Source organism: Olea europaea, chromosome 15 (assembly GCF_002742605.1).
Source record: "Olea europaea var. sylvestris chromosome 15, O_europaea_v1, whole genome shotgun sequence".
Classification (NCBI taxonomy): Eukaryota; Viridiplantae; Streptophyta; class Magnoliopsida; order Lamiales; family Oleaceae; genus Olea; species Olea europaea.
This window is the reverse complement of record NC_036251.1, coordinates 2,658,676-2,680,197: the sequence shown is the minus strand read 5'-3', so window position 1 is coordinate 2,680,197 and position 21,522 is coordinate 2,658,676. Positions and strand designations below refer to the sequence as shown.

The window sequence follows — 21,522 nt, the reverse complement described above, 5'->3', positions numbered from 1 at the left end:
CTCCTTTATAGGTAATCAAATATTTTATTAATCATGGATAATACACAGAAGGCATATTATAAATTAATACAAGAGAGAAACAACATGAAATTGAGCTACCCGTCTACACGAGGAGTAGCTACGTCATTAAACCAAGTATATAGTATCAAATAAAATAATTCTTTAATCTGCTCTGTTGTCCGTGTATGATCGTCAAAACAGCGACTATTTCTCTTCCTTCACATACACCAGATAATGCAACTTGGGATAAGGTCTCAAATAATCTTGCTATCTTTATTACGAAATCTACTCCTTCTTCATGCCTTCAATACATCCTCCATATACTGCGGAAACACCCAATTCAAATGTTGAGAAGCTAGAATATCGTTCCACAAGAAACGAGCATCGTCACAATGAAGGAACAAGTGGTCAATCATCTCTCCATTCCTCCTACACATATAACACCATTCTATAACATAAAAGCCCCTCAATCGGAGGTTATCCACCGTTAACATTTGTCCCCTCACAACTGTCCATAATAAAAATGCCACCCGAGAGGACAATTTATATCGCCATACCTTCTTCCAGGGGAATGAACTCTCCTCAGGTTCTAATAAGGATCTAAAGTAAGCTCTAAGGATCTAAAATAAGAGCTTACTGAGAAAATGTCATCATGTGTCAACCTCCACCTGCTACAATCACTTTCTCCTACCCTGACTTGCACCTTGTACAAAGAGTTCAGGAATAGGGCATAATAATCCAATTCCCAGTCCTGTAGACCCTTTCCAAAAGCAATGTTCCAGCTGTGATTTTCATTATGCATATGTAAGACTTCATTCACCATAGCATGTGGAAAGTAATAATATAGGTAAGGATACTCCACTCTTAACGATCGATCTCTACACCAGCAATTTTTCCAGAATCTAATAGTATTGCCATTCCCCACCACATATGTCAATCTATCTTGAAATTTTCTTTATCTTCGTCGGATATACTTCCACAAACTCACCCCATAAGAACCACGATCCTCGACTGGGCACCATCCCCCCTCTAAAACACTATATTTCACCTCTATAATTTCTCTCCAAAAGCTCTCCATCTCCACACCGAATCGCCACAATCACTTATCCAGCAAGGCCTTATTAAACAATACAAGACTCCTCAATTCTAGGCCCCTTATTTTTATGGGAGAACACACTTCACCCTCGTTAACTAAGTGAAGTTTCCTCTCCTCCCCATAGAAACTCCCTTTGAATCCTCTCTAATCTTTTTGCTACTGAAACGGGAATAGGAAACAATGACAAGAAGTGGGAAGATTCGACAGAGTGGGCTTAATGAAGGTGAGACGACCTTCATTTTGAGAGGTATATGTTGCTTCCAACCCACTAACCTTCTCTCCACCCTTTTCACAATACTGTTCCAAATGTTTATATTTTTAAATCGCGCTCTTAAGGGGAGCCCAAGATATAACATAGGTAGTTGCACAATCCTACAACCCAATATGACCGCCAACTCCTCTACAGTATCGACATCCCCTACCGTGATAGCCTCAGATTTTCCCAAATTAATTTTCAATCCAGATACAGCTTCAAAACATAGTAGCAGATGATGCAAGTTCCTAAAGTGCTCAGCCTCTGCATCACAGAAGATCAATGTGTCGTCTATAAATATCAAATGAAATACTTGCAATCGGTTAATCATAAAGCCCCTCAACAGACTTTCTTTCACAACATTCTAAAGCATCCTACCGAAAGCCTCCATAACAATAACAAACAACAAGGGAGACAACGGATCCTTTTGCCTCAAACCTCTACTACTCCGGAAATAACCCTCAGGAGTGCCGTTTACCAAAACTAAATAGGAGACTGTAGATATACAAAATTGAAACCAATGGCACTAATTATCCTTGAAGTCACGTCGCCTGAGCATATACAAAAGGAATCCCCATATCACATTGCCTTCTAAAGATCTGATATCTATAGCAAGTCAATACTTGGGGAAGTTAACTTCTTGGGCTTGCCTGAGTTGTTCTTCTTCTTCTTCAGTTTTTTTGCGACTCCTTTGTTTGGTGGCACTTATATCAACTGTTACTGTCTCCTTCCTATAGTTCGAGTTTTTAGTTTTTCTTCTGAATTAATAAGTCTCATGGACTATTTTAAGAGGGATAAGTAACTACTTCAAAAAGAATTAGGTGAATCGACAGAAACAATGATTATTGATTTTTTTCTCGCTGTGGACTCATTAATAGTCGATATGGTCTAAGTGGTTTAGTAAATTTAAAATCCCAATTTTATCAATCTTAGTTTGCCTTTTAGCCGGAAGTAGTTAATCAAGTCAGTTCAAGCCTAGACTTTGACTTTAAGCCTTTGCAGTATTTTTGTTAAAGTAAAATAATATAGTTCGGGAAAAATCTTATATATATACATACACATACATACGTATGAAATATCAAATAATAGTTTGGGATAATACAGAGTTTTGACTAAGAGATAATTTGAGAGTTTGAATTTGAGTCATTGTTCTTCCAATATTTGTTACCTTAAAGCACGTTCAAGAAGCCCCTTAGCATCTTTGTTCAACTCTCATATTTCACACGCTACTTTACCTCTTTCATACCAAAACTTACATACACAGCACGATAGTGGGACTGATTTTGCAAGAAAAAATGAGAAGTTGGTACTTTGAGGCTGTCAGGGTCAAATAAGGCATAATTTTTCTTTAATTGCTCTCAAGTTTAAGATAGGATACCTAGATGTGCAAGTTATTTGTCCCTTTACAATGTTATTTACATTTTGTGATCTTTATATATGAAATGTTAATTGACCCATTCATATCCTAAGCTGAAATGAAATGCGAAATTTTTTCAGCTTCTCGAAAGACTACACAAAAATGTATTAGAGTGCTTGATTGTTCATGATTACTTTCAATGAAATGGTGGTATGAAATGTCATGCTTGTTTTTAATATTGTAATATGATATTTGGATTTCACGTATTTTACTAAATGTTTACGCACACTCTTTTTTTAATTTACAAACTTCCGCATTAGTCGGGCTTGCAGAGATGTGTGGCTGACCAGTAGAATAGGGGTACTAATGGGATTTTGTGATATTGACATCATCATGCAGAAATATGATGCAGAAGTCCCTTGGCAAACCTATTCCACTACGAAACTATGCATAACCATGAGAATTTTATAATATTGAAATTGTCATGTGATACAGAAGTCCCTTGGCAAACCTATTCCACTACGAAACTATGCATAACCATGAGAATTTTATAATATTGAAATTGTCATGTGATACAGAAGTCCCTTGGCTAACTTATTCCACTGCGCAACTATGTATACCCATGACTTGGACTAATCTGAAAGTTTATTTAAAGGAGTGAGTTTTTTGCAACGCTTGATAAGATATATGCAATTCAATTACAACATTACAATATTAAATGTAATGCAAATCACAACATTTTATACAACCATTTCATTGAGAGCATTTGGTGATGAATCAAATACTCTTACACATTTCTTAGTAGTCTTTTGAGTCTCTCGAAGGAATCTTGCTTTTCATTTTGATGTAAAACCCATATGTCTATTAGCATTTCATGAATGAACATCACTAAAATAACATAATGTTGTAAATAGACAAACCAATTGCACATGTTGGTATACTACCTTAATACCATCATTTATTCCAAAATAAGTCACACTAAAGTGGCTTTTTTGTGTGTGTGTGTGTGTGTGTGCGCGCGTATAGAGATGCAATGAGATATATTGAATGAACCATTATTGGAAGAAACGAGCTAAAATTCAAGACCTCAATTTATGTCTTAGTCAAATTTTGCATTATCCCAACTCTACTTTCGAGGTGAGGATGAAAAGTATAATTTCTCTAATACCCTTGCTTGAGTTGTCTTGTATAGTTATACTTCAAATTTCAAATATAATAATTGATTCTTCTTCAAAAATTAATTAATTAATTTCGTAACACTAACTTTTGAATTTTAAGCAAAACTAGTGTAACATATCCTAATAAGAATGGCTTATTTAGCGCTTGTTTGAGCCCCATTTTCAGTGAAGAATGTATTTTGAAATTATAGATTGTTGGAGAATGTGTGGTCGAAAAATAGGAAAAGGTTATGACTTTGCGTGTAATATTATTTTATTTAAAAATGTGTGGTTGAAAAGAAGGGAGAGAAAAATGTATTTTGGATATAATGGGGATCAAATAAGGACTTAATCCATCTACGTCTTACTCCATAGTACACAAGGAAAACCCAGGAGGAACTCCATTGAAAATGATTCTGCATTTCTCTTCTCTTTCATTTCTAAGCTCCTCTAAGCTCCTCACTTAGCTTCTTAGTTGCTTTTTTTTTTTTTTTTTTTTTTTTTTTTTTTTTTTTTTTTCTTCTTAATTTTTTTTTAGAATTTGTTGGAAAAATGAAAGCAATTAGTAAAAGTTAAAATCACCTAATCAGCGCATACTATTAGCAGAGGCCCTCCACTACCTCACATTTGTCCAAGAAATTCTACAAAAAATAAAAATAAAAGAAGAGAAGAGAAGAGAAATGAAGTGAAGTGAGGAGCTCAAAAAGAAAGAAGGGAAATGGTGTACCATTTTGAATGGAGTTCCTCCTATGGGTTTTCCTTTTGTAGAATAAGACAGGGAGTTAAGAGTAAATGAGATAAGCCATTTGATTACAAATTGTTAAGAATTTGATAATGATTGGCTAGTTTTTCTTACCAATAAGTACTTTTTTTTTTCACCTTTTTTCAAAAATTAATTCATTTTTGTTAGAAATTAATTATTTTACTTTGACAAGAAAATATTACATGGGCTTCATTCTAGGCTCCTCTGCTAAAGGCCAAACTAAGATTGATAAAATTGGGCGTTCAGTTTTATTAGACCACTTAGATCATATCAACTATTAATGAGTTCAGTGCTAATAAAATTAATAATCATTATTGAAGATAACTAAAACGAAATTTCCGGGGCGCTAAAAGAGAGCAACGTAAGTCCTTGTTTGAGCCACATTCTTGTTAAAAAAAATGCATTTTTGAATAGTGTATTGAAGGAAAATTTGTGGTTAAAAAATTAAGAAAAGTTTTGGATTTGCGTGTTATATTATTTTAATGAAGAATTTTTGGTTGAAATAAGATCAAATTACTGTTGAAAAATGTATTTTGAGCTCAAACAAGGGCTAAATTTGTATTCTTTAATTTGCTCTTCATTATGCAAGGAAGATATATTAGGGCACGAGATATTTGTGCCCAATTAACTCATCAATTCCAATCACATTATTGCAATCCCCAGTTATAATTATATATCTTGCAGGTTCATTTTTCCCATATCCATGTTTAGTTTAGTAGTCTCTATCAATTTTTTGCATAGTTTTTCACGCTTGGCAACTGGCTTGTCTAATGGATTAATTGGTATTGCTACTTTCTTTGTATCTTGGTGATTTCTTTTTTATCGTTTATTTGTAATCAAGAAGGAATCTGATATCACGTGACAGTTTCTTTTTCTTTCCTCTTCATGATCAATTATTCAATTACTCAATGTAATTTTCCTTGGAAATGCAGGTTTTTGGTGACAAAGCATTTGATAAATTTGGCAAGGGATTCATTTCACTGCATTTTTCTGATCAACACTTGGGATCAAACAAGAAGATGCTGGTGTTGAAGTTTGCTCTTCCAGATGCTGATCACATGGCTGACATGAGTCGATTGGTCGCTCTTGTACCATATTACATCGACCTGATTGGAAGATACAAGCTCAGCTCCCAGGCGAGAAATTATATATTTAGTATAATTAACCTTTAAGTTTCATGATTTTTCTAAACTATAAAACATTGTGTCTCAGGCTCGATCTAAAACAGAAGCAGCTAGATTGAAAGTTGCTCAAGAGATTTACAAGGAACTTCAAAATGCCAGGCAAGAAGCCTTGCAGCAAAAGAAGGCGGAGCAGAGAAAGAAACTGGAAGAGGCTCTGTCAAAACAAAGCACGGAGGCTCTTCGCAAGAAAGAGGCAAAAGAGCGTACTCGCCAATTGAAAAAGTTCGCTCCTAAATTTAAGATAACCCGGGCTCATTAGATCCTAAGTTAGCCTGATACTGCAATAGAAATATACCTAGTACTTATCATTTTCTGAAATCTTTTACATTTAGTTAGCACTTAGTGATTGGCTGTAGGTAGTGTCGATTCAACCATTACCAATTCTCTCTGGTTTTTGAATGTAATGTTATCTCTAATTTAACGAATCCGTAGTTTCCCTTAGCAATATCTTTGTTGCATTTGGGAACAATTTTTGAGATTTACATGGGAATTAGATAGGATCGAATTGCCGGAGGCGGTCTTTGTGAGTCTTTAAATAAACTCTAGAAGTTAATTTTGCAGAACTCATCTTAATGAAATGATTCTTATTTTTCGTTTAATAGTCTGAAAAATGAGTAATTTACTTTCTTTTCTCCAGTGCATTTTTATTCTTTCGATCTTAACTTTTTGCTGAATCATTAGATTGAACACAATTTTGTTAAACTATTTCTGTACTTGTAGCAAAATTGTAATTGTCATTGATGATCAACGCAAATGACTGACGGGTATACATTTTTTATGCTTTATCAGCGGAGTGTTGCTACATAAAATCATAAGATCGATGGATTTTATATTAGCATCTGAACACACATCATAGTACTGAAATTCAAGGCAGAAACTTACCCCTCAACCCGTACTTCTTTATGTAATGGTGATTGTAAAGTAGAACTTTCGCCTTGCAAAATTAAGATTCAAAGGTAAAAAAAACATGGCAATGGCTAGCTGCACGAAGGCTCACCTAGCTCTCCATATTGTTGAGGGAAATTAACATACGGCTTCAGATCATTTGGACTTCGTTCTCCCCCCTCAACAAAGTAGAAACCATCACTCCACTCTCGGATCTCGTTGATTTGATAAAGGTCTTCCACCCTCGCCCAGGCGAGGAACACGATAAACCACCCAACTTTACAAGGGTGGTAGACAGGGCAGAATAGCTCGACGGGCATTTCCCCTGTCTAGCTCTGCCATTTGCAAAGCACGAACACCCTTGCCATTTGATGTTACTTGTGAAGGGCTGATTCAAGGGTGGAGGGAAGGGGGACAGACAACTCAAATAATTTTGTAAATTATAAAAAAATCTAGGTGCTGTTTGGGCACACTTTTTAGCCAAAATTAAGTGATTTTCTGACCGTTGATACGTCCAACGGCCACATTTTCACGTTCTTACTGATATGGGAATAAATAGACTGACACCCATGTCTGTTGGTTTTTTCCATTTCTACCCTCACAATTAAAACACCAAACCAACCCTCATTTCTCTGTCATCTGCGAAATGAAAAAGCAAGAGACGCTCACATTTTGCCCTCCTCCACTGCACGAAGTTGCCGACACCACTCCTTCTAGGGCTGGACATGGTCCGATTCTGTTCGATTCTAACGAGAACCGAACCGACCCAAAATTTTCGGGTATTTAGTAAGTGGAACCGTCGGGTCCAAATTTAATTACGGAACCGTTCTGGTTCGGTTCCGTTCGGTTCGGTTCGGTCCGGTTCGGTTCCATTCGGTTCCGTATTATAATTAAATTTTTTAATATATACAAAGTTACGTTAATTTAATTAATGATATATTTAATATGAGCTCTTACAAAATAACGTAATTCAATTTTATGTGTTTCACGTCTCTCTTTGTTGAGTTCTTCATAAATTTGATTATTAAAATCACAGAAAGAGAAAGATAGCGAGCTCAAAATAATTAAGAGAGATGTTGTAGAGTTTTAATTTGCTTTTCTCCGTTAAAAATGACACTACAGTAGAATAACAGATTTGGATAAAAAATTGAGGTCAATTTGATTAAGTCGATTTTGAACTCAATATTAGAAATAGGAAAATCATATTTTGTGGTTTGAACTAAATTAACTAGTTAACAAATTTATTTAGAAAAAATAAAATAATTTTACTTATTTAAAATAAATTAATTAAAAAAATTACAGAGATTCGGTTCTTATTCGGTTCTTCGGGTCTTGGCCTAGAACCGACAAGAACCGAGAACCGAACCATACCCGTCGGTTCTTGATTCAAATACCCGTTCGGGTATTTAACTTGAGAAGAACCGTCGGGTTCGGTTCTGTTCGGTTCGGGTTCGGTTCGGGAGTTTTGTCCAACCCACACCACTCCTCCACTGGACGACGCTGCCCACACCACTCCTCCACTGGACGAAGTTGCCAACATTAATTGCTCTTCGGTGACAACAATATCTGTTACTTTTGTTGTTCGACGGTGAGAAAATAATGTTCCGACAGTCGGCAACAGTTTCTGCAACAACCCAGTCGCCCCCACCCTACTCCGACGACTTTAGCGGCGGGTTGATGGCGCCCTGCCAACAGCTTCAACCCCCAATATGCCTTGACGATGTTCGCTTTCTCCGGCCACCGATACAAGCGACTCCACAGTCACAATCGACGTCCCCGTAGATCCTCATTCTCGTGCGACATCGTAGGTAAGCATCTGTGTCTTCGATCTCTACTCGTTCCCCTTGCACGTTCCTCACTCGTCACCAATCTATACATTTCTTTGGACTATTTGATTCACAAGCAACTGGCATAAAAAAATTACATTTGCACCTGAGGTTGAACTGCAAAAGGCGCTCCCAGTTTCTCCGGCACACACACGGGCTATTGTTGGAAAATAATTTGCTCACCTAGAGAGAACCACCATGGACCCTGTCGTTTCCCCGATACGGTGGAGTGCCTCGAACATTTTGTTCATTTTTTTGTTGACTGTAGATTGCCGTGAACGGTTGCTTCTGCTGATGGAGACTAACATTTTTTCCTCCCAATTTGTAACAGCCAAATTACCACCCACACCCGAACTTTTCCACATCAAACGCCTATCATGTTGACAGCAAATCGGGGCCTCGTAAGCATGCACAATGGACTGACTATGAGACGCAAATTTTTGTCGTCGCCTGTGAGACCATAATCGCCGATGGACACCGAAATGGGAAGTGCTTCACCAAATACGGATGGCAGACATTGGTTCACTTATTTAACACCAACTCTGGGCACAATTGGAGCAAGCAGCAGCTAAAAAATCAATGGGATGCACTCCGCTTGAAACGCAAGAGATTCGAAAAATTGATCAACAGCAGTGGCGTTGCGTACGACACGTCCACTAGCTTGATGACGGAGTGGTGGGATCAAAAGATGAAGGTATCATCATATACTCCTCAGTAATAGCTAGTATCAGAAAAAATTGAGTAATTGGTATCCAAATTCGAGAGGCCTCATTGATTCCAGAACCTGCTCTCCTTGAACTATAGTGAGGCATATGTTATATCTGTATGTGGCAAGTCTATATAATTTTGTTCTTTCTGTTGAATGATTGAAGTGAACGCACTTTGTTGAATTAAAGTGAATGGAAATGTATTGATCTTGGACAAAATGTTGTACATTTTTATTGATAGGAGATGCATGCCCATGATTTGGATGTTTTATACACTTTAAACCTTATTATAACACTAATTCTACCATATAAAGTGAATTGTTATTTATGGAATTGGCTAGGATTATGAGGGCTCTCTACCGAAGAATGGGTTTAATGTATGCTTCTGGGTCCAAGTTTTTACATTTTATAGCCCGTGCGTAACTTTGAACCTTGAGATTAAAGTTGTGTCAATACACTGTTATATACCCCCAAATGTTGGATATCTACTGGCATTAATTTATTTTATTTAGTGGACAATTTTTTTGTTTAAATTTATATAATCTATTTATTTTTCTAGGTTTCTGCTTGCTTTGTTTCACAAACATATATTTGTTGTTCATGATTGAAATCCTTGTTGCAGGATTGGACTGATTATTGTAATTGTGTTTATGTTTCATTTACACATTCATGTGCATGGGTAGGAATGACTGACATTGTTGTTATTTTCTGAAATAGATGCAATCCCAATTTTTTTCAGTCAATTGTAATTGCTTCTTTCACACTTCGTTTGCAAAAGATGTGAACCTCGTCTTTTTGTATTGCTTCAGGAGAGGAAAGAGTACAAGGACAAGGATTGCTGAGAGTTGTACCTATACAAGGTTTTATTCGGGGATGTCTTCGACTGCGATAAGTACGCAGTCACACCAAGCCAAGCATGTTGCACTGGCTTCACCATGTTCGAAGATAGTGCACACGAAGACCAATGTGACGAGATCCCAGTCGATGTAGAGAGTAGCGGCTCCAGTGATGAGGGCGAAGTAGCCGCACCCTGCTTGGCGGCCAAGGATGAATCCGGCCCTCATAGCAGGGACAAACGAAAGGCTGTCGGGAAGCGATTGAAGGAGAAGAGGAAGAAGTTTTCATCTCAGGACGTGTCGTACTCTGTGGACCTTGCTACCTCCGCCAGTAAGAAGATTGCTGCAAAAATAGACCACTTCATCGGAGCGGCTGTGTCCAACCCGAAGACATGCATGAGCGAGTTGCTGGCTACGGGTCGACTCCAGAAGCAAACGGATCTGTACCTTTACACGTGCAAGTTCCTTTCGAAGAGGGCCAATAGAGAGGTATTGGACATGCAAGACAATGCAAACGACAAGTTTGCTTGGGTGGAGTGGAGCTATCAGGAATATAGAAAAACACAGCCGTGGTGATTTATGTTTGTGTAGATTGCATACATGTCCGTGGAGCGTTTCAAATCTTTCTTACTATTTTTTACGCTTACATGTACTATGTTTGATGTGACGACATTTTGTTTGTGTCTAGTATGTATGGGGGACAGTTGCCTAAGTTTGCTTTTTGCAGTTGAAACGTTTATTTTCACATGCGTGCGAAAAGTTTGATTCTTGTAGATTACAAACAGATGTGCAGACAAACAAACTTTTGAATGTTGTTCACAATTGGGTCAAACAAGTGCTCCATTAATTGGTGGATGGTCACATCAGTCCCATCTTCACATAAATTATTGGTTGCCCTGACCATAGCTTGAAAGACAAATCGTTCTATAAAAGGCACATAAATGCAGTAGAAGTTTACAACATGCAAAAGCCATAGTGTTGGATATGATATTGTGATTGTGATCATATGGCACATTTAGATTTCACTTGCGAGTTGCACCCGACCTTCGATGCGGAGGACGAACAAGGCGACGAGGCATTCATGGAAGAATTGCAAGTGGACATTATGGAGTGGTTTCGGTACTGTCTAATGAATGAGGTCACTATCAAAAACTACTATCGCGAACAAAGCACTCGTGTTTTGGGATATTCGTTCGCGCGAAATGGTTATATGTTCATGTTGGACGCAATGAACTGTAGTCCTCAACAATGCTACGTTGAGTTTCGCATGTATCCCGTCATGCTGTGAGCGTTCGCACATATGCTACGTGACGAGTACGGGCTTCTTAATTATCAGCACTTACATATTTATGAACATGTTGGTATGTTTCTCTGCATATTAGAGCATGGGAAGGGGTACAGACAAGTGCAGACCCTTTGCAAACATTCATTGGAAACCTTGGACACTACTTCTAGCTTGTGCTTCAAGCGGTCCTCGAATTCTCTGGACGAGTAATTCAACTGGATCCAAACTACAATAATTATGCCGAGCATCATGTCCTAAATTTGAACAAGCATCACATTTTTCAGGATTGCATTAGGGAGATTGACGGAACCCATGTCAGAGCCGTCCTTCCACGAAAGCAGCGCGTGAGTTTTATCGGACGAAAAGGAATTTCGATACAGAATGTGCTAGCGGCATGTGATTTCAATTTGTGTTTCACATTCGTGCTTGCAGGTACAACGGGAAACTCCCAGGATGCTCGAATCTTGGCTCGGGCAATCCATAATCCAGAGCTTGAGTTTTCGCAACCTGCACTTGGGAAGTATTATCTGGTTGACTCGGGATTTGCTCATTGACCTGGGTATATGGCGCCATATAAGGGTACAGATATATCATACCATTTTCAACAATTCTATGACAGCGACATTGGTCGCAGACATAACTTTTGAAATGTTAGCGAAAAATTTAATTTCAGGCACTCGTATACAAGAACGTCATCGAACGTGCATTTGGCATTTGGAAAAGTCGGTAGAAAATTCTCGATCGTATGCCAAGTTATGCGTTCGACATGCAAACACATGTTGTAATTGCAACCATGACCATTCATAACTTTCTTCGACGGGCGGGTGTGGTGGACGAAGCATTCCTAAGAGCGGAGACAGACCCTGAAGCAGCAGAAGTGGAGCTCCCAAGCGCACGTGACGAACTTTCAGCGAAAATGAATGCACCGAAATCACGACGAGATGAGTGGGATATGTTCAGAGATTACCTGACATAACAATAAACACTTGTATTATTTTTGGTCGAAATTAGACGGGTTCATTAAGCATGATGTTTTCTGACAAGAGAAATGGACGTTGTTTCATGTCAAAATCGGGAAAAAAATGTTATCATGAATAATGTCACACGTCCCCAATTGGTTTTCTTGCATTTAATTTCCGTGTAACAAAAAATTGGTGGACAAAAAAAATTCACGTGTTAATGGGACCCTCATGTATGCATTATCTCACCAATTTGTGCATTATTGCCAGTCAAAAGTTGTTTTCAATGTGTCAGTGCACAGTGGGAGTAATGTGGGCAAACTTGTAATTTAGTAAATGGACCTCTTGCTTGGGAACCAAAATGTCTTCAGGTGGGCCAGCTGATAAGACAGGATAATTGATTCTCCAATTTCACAATCGCGCCCAGACGGGGGCCTAATGTTTTTTTTTTTCATGCATCAACCTAGTATAAAACCTTTTTTTCCCCTTGGCTCCGCCCTGGTTAGATTGAAGTAACTTAGAATGGAGCGAAAGACATGGTAGAGTAGTAGAAGGCCCTGCTCCATGGATTGCTCAGAGATGGCGATGTCATGATAATTGTGTCTAATAATTCCAAACGACTGAAAATCATGATTTGTGTTCTAATCGAGGCAAGCGACCATACACATCTTAGACATTTCCGCCTTCTCCCTACAACACGATTTCCTTTCACACAGGGAACATTCCACTTGTATGACAGATTATTTTACCTGACATGAGTCCTTATCTCACAGTACTTTGTCCAATCTTATCTTAAAGTCCTTTGTCCAATTTTAATTAGACTTGAACTTGGGAGATTATTGTTATACTTCAGATAAAAAGCTTCATATAACACATTCACAAAAAATGGGACCCTAACGTGCAAAGATAGGGAACCCCATAGACTTCATCCCGGATCAAGTACAAGATGAATGCCACATGACAGTGCGTAGATCAAAATTTATCCACATAGCAAAGTCCTTCACCCAACATGAATATTAGAATTGTACTTGGAGACTATCGTTACAACCTTGACCTAACAAGGGCTCTATGTAAGAGTCGGCACGGCAACGAAAGCCACGTGAGCCCTTAGTTGCAAAGCATGTAGCGCTTTACGTGTTTGCCAACATGACAAGTGAAGATCGTGACATTATTAGCACTGTCCTCATCTATGATATTATCCTTTTGGTCTTTGTGTACCATCGTCCTTCGGCTAAGCTAGTGACGACTGATGGCCTTGGATGAAGCAGTCTTTGCGATTTCACCCGTACTTGTACGGAAGGAAGCTCTCAACGAGGAAATTGCTTTATCAGGTTCACAGAAATCTACGCATGATCTTTTGAGATCAAAGAGAATCTTCTATGATCAATCTCTACAAAGAAACAAACTCGGAGGAAACATATCGTAACTCTGAGGCGGGTGTGGTGAAATAATGAGAGCGTGACACATGGATTAGGGATGCACACTCCGTGACTTGCTCTTTAAGAGTCTTTTTCTTACAAATATAGATACAAATATAATTGTAAAAGAAAACGTATGCTTTTATATTGAAAGTTTAGCTAAATTTATTTATTTATTTTTTTTTTTTTAAGACTTGGGCATGATTCGGGTCGGGTGATTTTGGGCGCAATGCAAAATCGAAACTGACTCGATCGGTTTGGATGAATTTCAACTCAAATAGACCCAATTCAAAATTGAAACTGAATTGAACCAAACCAATTCGGTTCAGATCGATTTGTTTAGTCGGTTTGAATATTGGACCGAGTTACAAAAGCTTGCCTCCATATTGCGATTAATAATATATATAATGTAAATGGTTAAGGGTTGATTTTTCCAAAATTATCCTATATATTCAATAGATTACAACAAAAAATTTCACCAAATGAAAGCAATGCCACAATCTAAATTTGGAGTTTACAACAAACAATTCTCCTCACATTTTTTACTTTTGAAATTTGAAGTTTTGGTAGAAGAGATATAGACGATAAACAAATTATTTGAGAAAGAATTATGTTGTATTTTTATTATTTTAGTTTTATGGTTTAAAAAATTTGAATTTTAGAATGGGAAAAATAAAAATATATCAGTGAGTTGGGTTGATTAATTGACTGGTTGGTTACTTAAACTACAACCAACCCAACCCTACTTGACTTTTTAGTGGTCAAAATTAAAGAATCAAATCGATTTTTTTTGTTCAAATCGACCTAAATCAATCGATTGGGTTTGATCAGTTTTTTGAAGTTTTTGCCCAGCCCTACTTATCTCTCTCACATCCAAACTCCCTTTATACAACTTGTATCGATAGTTGACTTGATCATGGAAGTTCCAACAATCTCAACACCTCTTTTCCCTTGGCTCGGTAATCTTGATACTAACGGTTTGTATTCTAGTATGCAAATAACATATAGGCCAGTAAGTATATGATTAGAGACCAGTTTACTGCATGATCCTAACTATTATGGAGGTCAACAAGTTTACTTGGGAGTTTTGATTACTTTTACCTAAAAAAATTTCACCACTAACATCTTATTTTATAGCTCAGCTCTTTAATCCTCGTAGAGCTAATTAAGATAGTTTTTCTTTTCCATATCCTATAGCATTTTTTACATCTTTGAATTTATCACCAATGGAGTTTAGCAGGACTACTGCCCCTATAATCGGAGAGTTTCTCTTCAAAGTTCTCAAGATCTTGGGAAAATTTATTAAACTTTTCTACATTCTCTTCCAAGTCAAACAAATGAATGAAAATAGAACTTCATGCAAGTTCATCCATTTTCTTCATTTTGCTTTCATCTAATTACACACTACCTATTAGATACACCTCATATACTAATGCCTTGAAGGAGATTTAGACCAAGACATATTCATTCTCGAGTAGGAGTGATCCAAGATCGAACTAATTTTTTTTAAAATCAGACTCGTATGTTTACATATGGTCTGGGACCGAATGTCCAGACTAGTCCTCCTACATCCTCCAATACCTCGGACCATTGAAAAATAAGTTGATTCGACATCACAGAGCCCAAACCACCAACAACACTTTGAAAATCACAAAAGAGATGAAAACCAACTACTTTCATCGAGGTTCAAGCCTAAAAAATTGGCTTACATCCCCGTTTGAGCATCCATGATTGAAGGACCATTTGTAGTACATATTATAACAGAGTTTCTAAGGACTCCTTCGAGAAAAGAGTGTTTTTATTTTTTTCATATAACCGCTTCAGCTTTGCAAACAAAGGGCCTTGACTATTACTTTTGTCACACTTGTCTCCAACAGTGTGCAATGGACAATTTTTTATCCATTTGGACAATAAAAATGCCATGGCTTATTAGAAACATACCATCATTTTAAATTATATAAAAAAAAATTACTGGTAAATAAAAGAAAATATTAAATTAACAAGAAGCAAATTTCTTCTTTTCTAGTGCATATACCAAATATTTGACTTTTATTGATTTGTATGCTTAGCCATTGTTTGGTCCCCATTTTGGAAGAAATAGTACATTTTGAATAGTAGATTGATGAAAAATGTGTGGTTAAAAATTAAAGAAAAATTTTGAATTTGCATATAATATTTTTTTATTGAAAAATATGTAGTTAAAAATAAGTTTTGAAAAAATAACTTTTTGAAAGAATGAGAATCAAAGAGCGAGTAAATAATATCATGTGGTATAGCCTTCTGTATTTAAAAATGACCCATTGATTTAGCTCGAAATTGGTATACGAACTTTTCATGCTTAATTCGTTCCAATGTCACGATTAAATTTAAAAACATTTGATTTGAATTAATACACAATTTTATGATTCATGAATATCCATGAGAATGTGTTAGATTCATTGAAATAGACATAATTGGAAGGAAATGTTAAATCCAAATTCATAACGAGACAATATTGAAGTTAGGTAGTGTTTGATTATTCCACTTTTTTCATGGATTCCATTTTTCAATTTTTGATTGTTTGATTGTCCAAAATTTTTCATGGAATTGAAATTCCCACTTTCTTGCCACGTCAGTATTTTTCATGAAATTATGGAATTGGAATTCTCATCAAAATGATGAGAATTGGAATTCCCGGTTACTGTAGCGATTTTTTAATTGTTTTTCTATTTTTTTTTTGGTAATGGAAATAAATTTTAAGAATTATTATAAAAAAATATTTACCTTTTACTGATAATTTCCATGTAAAACAAAACCAAACGAACACTAAAAGATAGATGATTTTCTTGAATTTTTTTTGTTGGCAGTGGAAACAAATTTCATACCCAATACTAATAAATTTTATCTCTTTAATTGATAATTTTCATGTAAAACAAAGTCAAATGAATATCAAAAAATACTTTTATTTCAACATTTTTCATGTGAAAAATTATACCAATCAAACATAATAATTTACAATTCTCAAGAAAACAATTTCTAGGTAATTCAATTCTCTGAAATTCGTTTTCAATTCAATTCAATTTCATCTTTGCAATCAATCGACCCTTTATTATTTTGAATGGAGAATTATCAATTCTATGAATTTTACATTGAAACTTGAATCAATTAAGCTTTGTAAGAATTAAATATTAGAATAGAATGGGCTAACCCCTCAATATGCTCGAAAAACTTCCTTTGCTCATGAGTTATATCTAAAAAGAAAAAAATTGCATGTTGATAACAAATTTATCATCTTAATAGTAAGTTGATCCCCAATGACACAAACCATCAACATATCCATCAAAATGTCATGTGATTTTTATGTTTTCAAATTTATGAAGCTAAGTTTGCTTGCCAACTTGGATTGTTTAAAAATTTCAAAAGGGACATTTTCAGAAAAGGTTATAGATAATTTAACATAGATTCGAACGGCTTGCATTGTGGACTAATATGCAGTTTTAATAGAAAATTGAGGATCAATTCTTCTTCTAGAAGTGGACTAGCTTTCTAATTGGGTAATAGATTGAGGACCAATGGTGTAATTTATCTATTTATAATGAATGGCATAAATAAGAGCTGCCGTGAAAATTTATATAATAATAAAATTTCTACAAAACGGGCAAATATGCAATTGAAATTCTATCGATTTCTTTTTTCTTTTTAACTCAGGGATTTGAAAATCGAACGGCAACACATATATACACATTAGGTATGTAAATATCTTTTATGTTTGATCTTTCTCTATTTTCCCTCGCTCTTTTCATTCGTGAAATTCGAATAAAACTTCAACAACTAGCCTTTCCAACGCTTTTTTCTTTAATTTTTTGCTGTTTATGTAAATTTATAACGCAACGGAATGAATCTGCGTATAAGATGATCGTTTGGCGCATTATTAAATTGCGATGAAAGTAATGTTAGCGTTTTTGATTGGTGGGTTTTAGGGTTCATTATTTTGGAATCCATGTAATTTCTTGGATTAGTATGTTGGGAATTATGTAAATATATCTTATTTATTTATTTATTTTGATTCGTGGGTTTTGGGGTTCATTCTTTTGGGTTTCATGTGATTTGTTGGATTATTAATTTGGGGGTTATGTAAATATTTTCCTTTTCTCAGATTCTTTTGATTGGTGGGTTTTAGCTTTCATTTTATTTCTCGGGTTATTAAAGTGAGGACTGTGTTTATAATTTTTCTTTCTCGGATTCTTGTCTTGATTTATCATCATGTGTTGGGATCTAAAATATTCAGTTGGAAAATTTTATTTGGAGACATTTGAATCACGGGTTAGTAAAATTGTAAACTTAACCCCCGTTTCCATTTTTTAGAAATTTCTAAAAAATGGGGTAGAATAGTGTTTTTGGGAAAAAATGAGTGGTTAAAAAAGAAGGAAAATTTTTCGTTTTATGTTTAATATTATTTTATGGAAGATTGCGTGATTGAAAATAGAAATGAGAAAAATGAAATGTAATTTAATGGAGGCCAAACGAGGGGCTTAGTCTTATGAATTGTGATCCCTTGGAATTTGTTCGATAGTATGCAAAAGACAAAAGGAAAGAAACTAGGGGGAAAAGTAAAGAAAAGAAAAGTCGTGAAATTTGGGACATCCGTATTAATTTTCATAGAAACTTTTAATGTAAGAAATGGTGAACTTAAGGTGTGGAGATTTAAAATTCTAGTTTGAACAAATAAGTTACAAGTGTATGAACATTTTCAAGAGATTCTCTATTTTTAAAGAGTATATCCTATCATTTGGAGAGTATCTATAAATTTAGTGAGTTAAAAATTTGAAGTACATCAACAAGATCTTTATTTTTAATACTTAATTTACTACTCCCAAAAAATATTTATTTTTTCTCTATATTTTATTTTAACTAGCTTTTTTTAAGATTATTTTACTATTTTCTAATATTGAAAATTAAAACACTTTAAATACATTTATTAATAGAGAGTGAGTTTGACTCTCCAACTCTCTAAATTAAAATGTTAATTTAAAGAGTCCATCAGAGCATAATTTAAATGTTGACTCTTTAAAATAGAGATAATCTCATGTTTATAGAGTTTTTTTTAGATGCTCTGAACTAGTTGATTGTACGTGAGAATTGTTTTTACATTTCTTGCTGTAAGATAAAATAGTTAATATTTGTTTGTGCAAGAAGCAAATGTGTATATTATGATATGTGGTTCAGTGAACATATTACAAAATAAAAATGTTTGGGCCATCTTTCGTTTCTCCTTCTTGTTAGGCATTTCTTTTATATGTGACTAAGAGCATGCTTGGGTAGGTCCAAGTATGGCCACCTGAACGTACTCTAAGGAAGGCAGTAATGCTTTCAGATTAAATTATTCAAAGCTTATGATGTACTCCTTGAAAGTTGCATGTTAACATAATGACTGCTTTATTAAGCTCTGCATAGCAGCACGTTGATATGTCCTTGGTTATATATTATAATGGTTTCTTGCTTATGATGTTGTGTAGACTGAGATTTAGCTGCCAGTCTGTGGAGCAGTGTGCTTGATATTAAATTAGTAGTTGTGCTTGGCTGCCGATTTGGGCTTTACACACAAAAGATATTCTATCAATTGATTTATTTTTTGGAACAAATGAAGCGTGGTCGTGGAAATAAGAAAGGAAAAGGAAAAAAATCAAAATTGGTCAGCACAAATGAGATATCTTCAAATGTTGTTAGTTTAAATACGGAAGACAATCCTGATGAGTTTGATAATGATGATGTTGACTCCGGATTGGATGCCGAGACGATGCCATCTCCATCGGGAATTGATCAACTAGATAAACTTGCTAAAGCTGCTCCTGTAGGACGACCAAATCATGATACATTTGGAAAAGCAGTTTACACACGGGTAAAAGTTAAGATCAAGACTTCTAAAACTCTAGATTCTCAGCATACTTCTTCAGATGCACCTACACATAGTGATACTGACATGAGTAGCCAACTAGTGGGTTCAGAAAAACGAAGTGTTTTTAGTGAAAAGATGGAAGACAGTGCCAACTCTTTACCTGAAACTAACGGAGGTGTATCTATGAATCCATCTAGAAAATCCGTCGGTATAAAGATAAAATCATCAAAGGGACTTGGTTCTTCAAGTATGAGCCCATGTAGTAATGTTGAATTGGTCAAGGGAGATAAGGCAGAAAATAAAGACTCTGAGTTACTTCATCAGGATTCTAAATCCAAAGAGCAAGAACTGAAAGTTGCATTAGAGGTAATATTGGTACTAGTTTTTTTTTTTTTCAACATTTCAGGAAAAGATACTCAAACTCCAAAATCTTATCGTTATATGTTGTTCCTTATTCTCTTAGGTAATAAGAAAGGTTATGAAAATGGAAGCAGCCGATCCCTTCAATGTTCCGGTTAATCCTGTGGCTCTTGGAATACCAGTAAGCACAAGTTTATACATTCTTTCTTGTTTTGCTGTCTAAGCATGACATATGACTCATTTTCTTAAGTATTCCTTCTCTATGAAGGTTTTTCGATAGTTACTAGATTTATTTAATGGAGATGATGAAATAGATACCCCTCTATCATTGAGGAGTCACAAGAAATTGTTGTTAGAATTAAGTTTTATTCCTCAAATATGACACTTGATATGGTTTCTGCTCTTAACTGAAGGGATACAATACTTCTATTATTGATATTCCCATGCTTCAGAATGTTACGATCTATGTTTTAACATTTTGAAATAGTCTATGCTTGGATGATAGGTGTTATATCCTAGATTTTAGAAGATATTTTAGCTGTTGACCGCAGACCATATCGTACTTGTATTATAAAGAAATGGTCTGATGTTTGATTAAATTTTTTGTGGACTGGATCAGGATTATTTTGAGGTCATAGATACACCAATGGATTTTGGTACAATATGCAGTAACCTAGAAAAAGGTGATAAGTACATGACTGCGGAGGATGTCTTCAAAGATGTGCAATATATATGGGAAAACTGTTACAAGTATAATAACAAAGGCGATTATATTGTGGAACTTATGAAGAGGGTGAAGAAGAACTTCACAAAGTGTTGGGCAGCTGCTGGTTTATTCGGTGATCAACCTCAAGACATTAGTGGTGATGTTTCTATTTATGCTTTTCATTTGGTTGTGCATTGTGATTTTTGGTTTCAGACCGTACAGTTCTCATTTTTGTTGCTTCAGAATTTGGCAAAAGCTCTTTTCATTTTGCTCTTCTTACTAGGGCAAAGTATGTACTTTTTGTCATTTAGAAGGAAACTTGCATCTTAATTATGCTTATACAGGTTGATGGCTTGAAAAATCTCTTTGTTAATCTTAAGCTAATTGTAAAAGTTGCATTACTTTCTTCATAGTGAATATTATATCAATATAACATTACTGCTCTACTTAACATTTCTTGTATGCATAACAAATAATTTTTTGAGATAGAAAAACTTGCAAAATTAGCCTCTATGTATGTTGGGATTTCCTCTCAATTAATTAATACTGTTGTGAAACTTTTTGAAGTAATTTTTTAGGGTAAATAAATAACCAACGTCCTCAACCTTTATTTTATTTGCAAATCTGCCCGAGTCTCTTTTTTTGGACAACTATGTTCCCTACCTTTGAGAAATTTGCAACATTTATCCATATACTTTAGTCAAGAAATTTGACCAATAAATTCAAAACTTAAAAATGGCAAAATGGTCATTGCATTATTCTAAATTAAAACATAAAACAGAAAGAAAATGAAATACAATAAAATTCAGGGGAAAAAACAAATAATTTAAAAAATAAAAAACACTATTGATCTTC

The 21,522-nt window shown here is 35.5% G+C and overlaps 2 protein-coding genes across 4 annotated transcripts in view; both read left to right on the top strand.

Annotated features, from left to right (window-relative positions):
* LOC111409826 (uncharacterized protein At5g49945-like) overlaps window positions 1-6,406 on the top strand; it is an 8,578-nt gene extending 2,172 nt beyond the window's left edge. The window contains exons 2-3 of the mRNA XM_023039901.1: window positions 5,559-5,762; window positions 5,839-6,406. Coding sequence (XP_022895669.1) covers window positions 5,559-5,762; window positions 5,839-6,069 — 435 coding nt within the window. The 3' untranslated portion in view covers window positions 6,070-6,406. The remainder of the gene's footprint in view (window positions 1-5,558; window positions 5,763-5,838) is intronic.
* Window positions 6,407-17,354: 10,948 nt separating this feature from the next.
* LOC111409825 overlaps window positions 17,355-21,522 on the top strand; it is a 6,418-nt gene continuing 2,250 nt past the window's right edge. For 2 of the 3 annotated variants that reach the window (XM_023039900.1, XM_023039897.1), the window contains exons 1-4: window positions 17,355-17,453; window positions 19,222-19,967; window positions 20,065-20,142; window positions 20,581-20,824. In XM_023039900.1, coding sequence (XP_022895668.1) covers window positions 19,347-19,967; window positions 20,065-20,142; window positions 20,581-20,824 — 943 coding nt within the window. In that variant the 5' untranslated portion in view covers window positions 17,355-17,453; window positions 19,222-19,346. Of the gene's footprint in view, window positions 17,454-17,494; window positions 17,675-19,221; window positions 19,968-20,064; window positions 20,143-20,580; window positions 20,825-21,522 lie in introns of those variants that run through there. The other variant, XM_023039898.1, reaches the window with a different exon arrangement.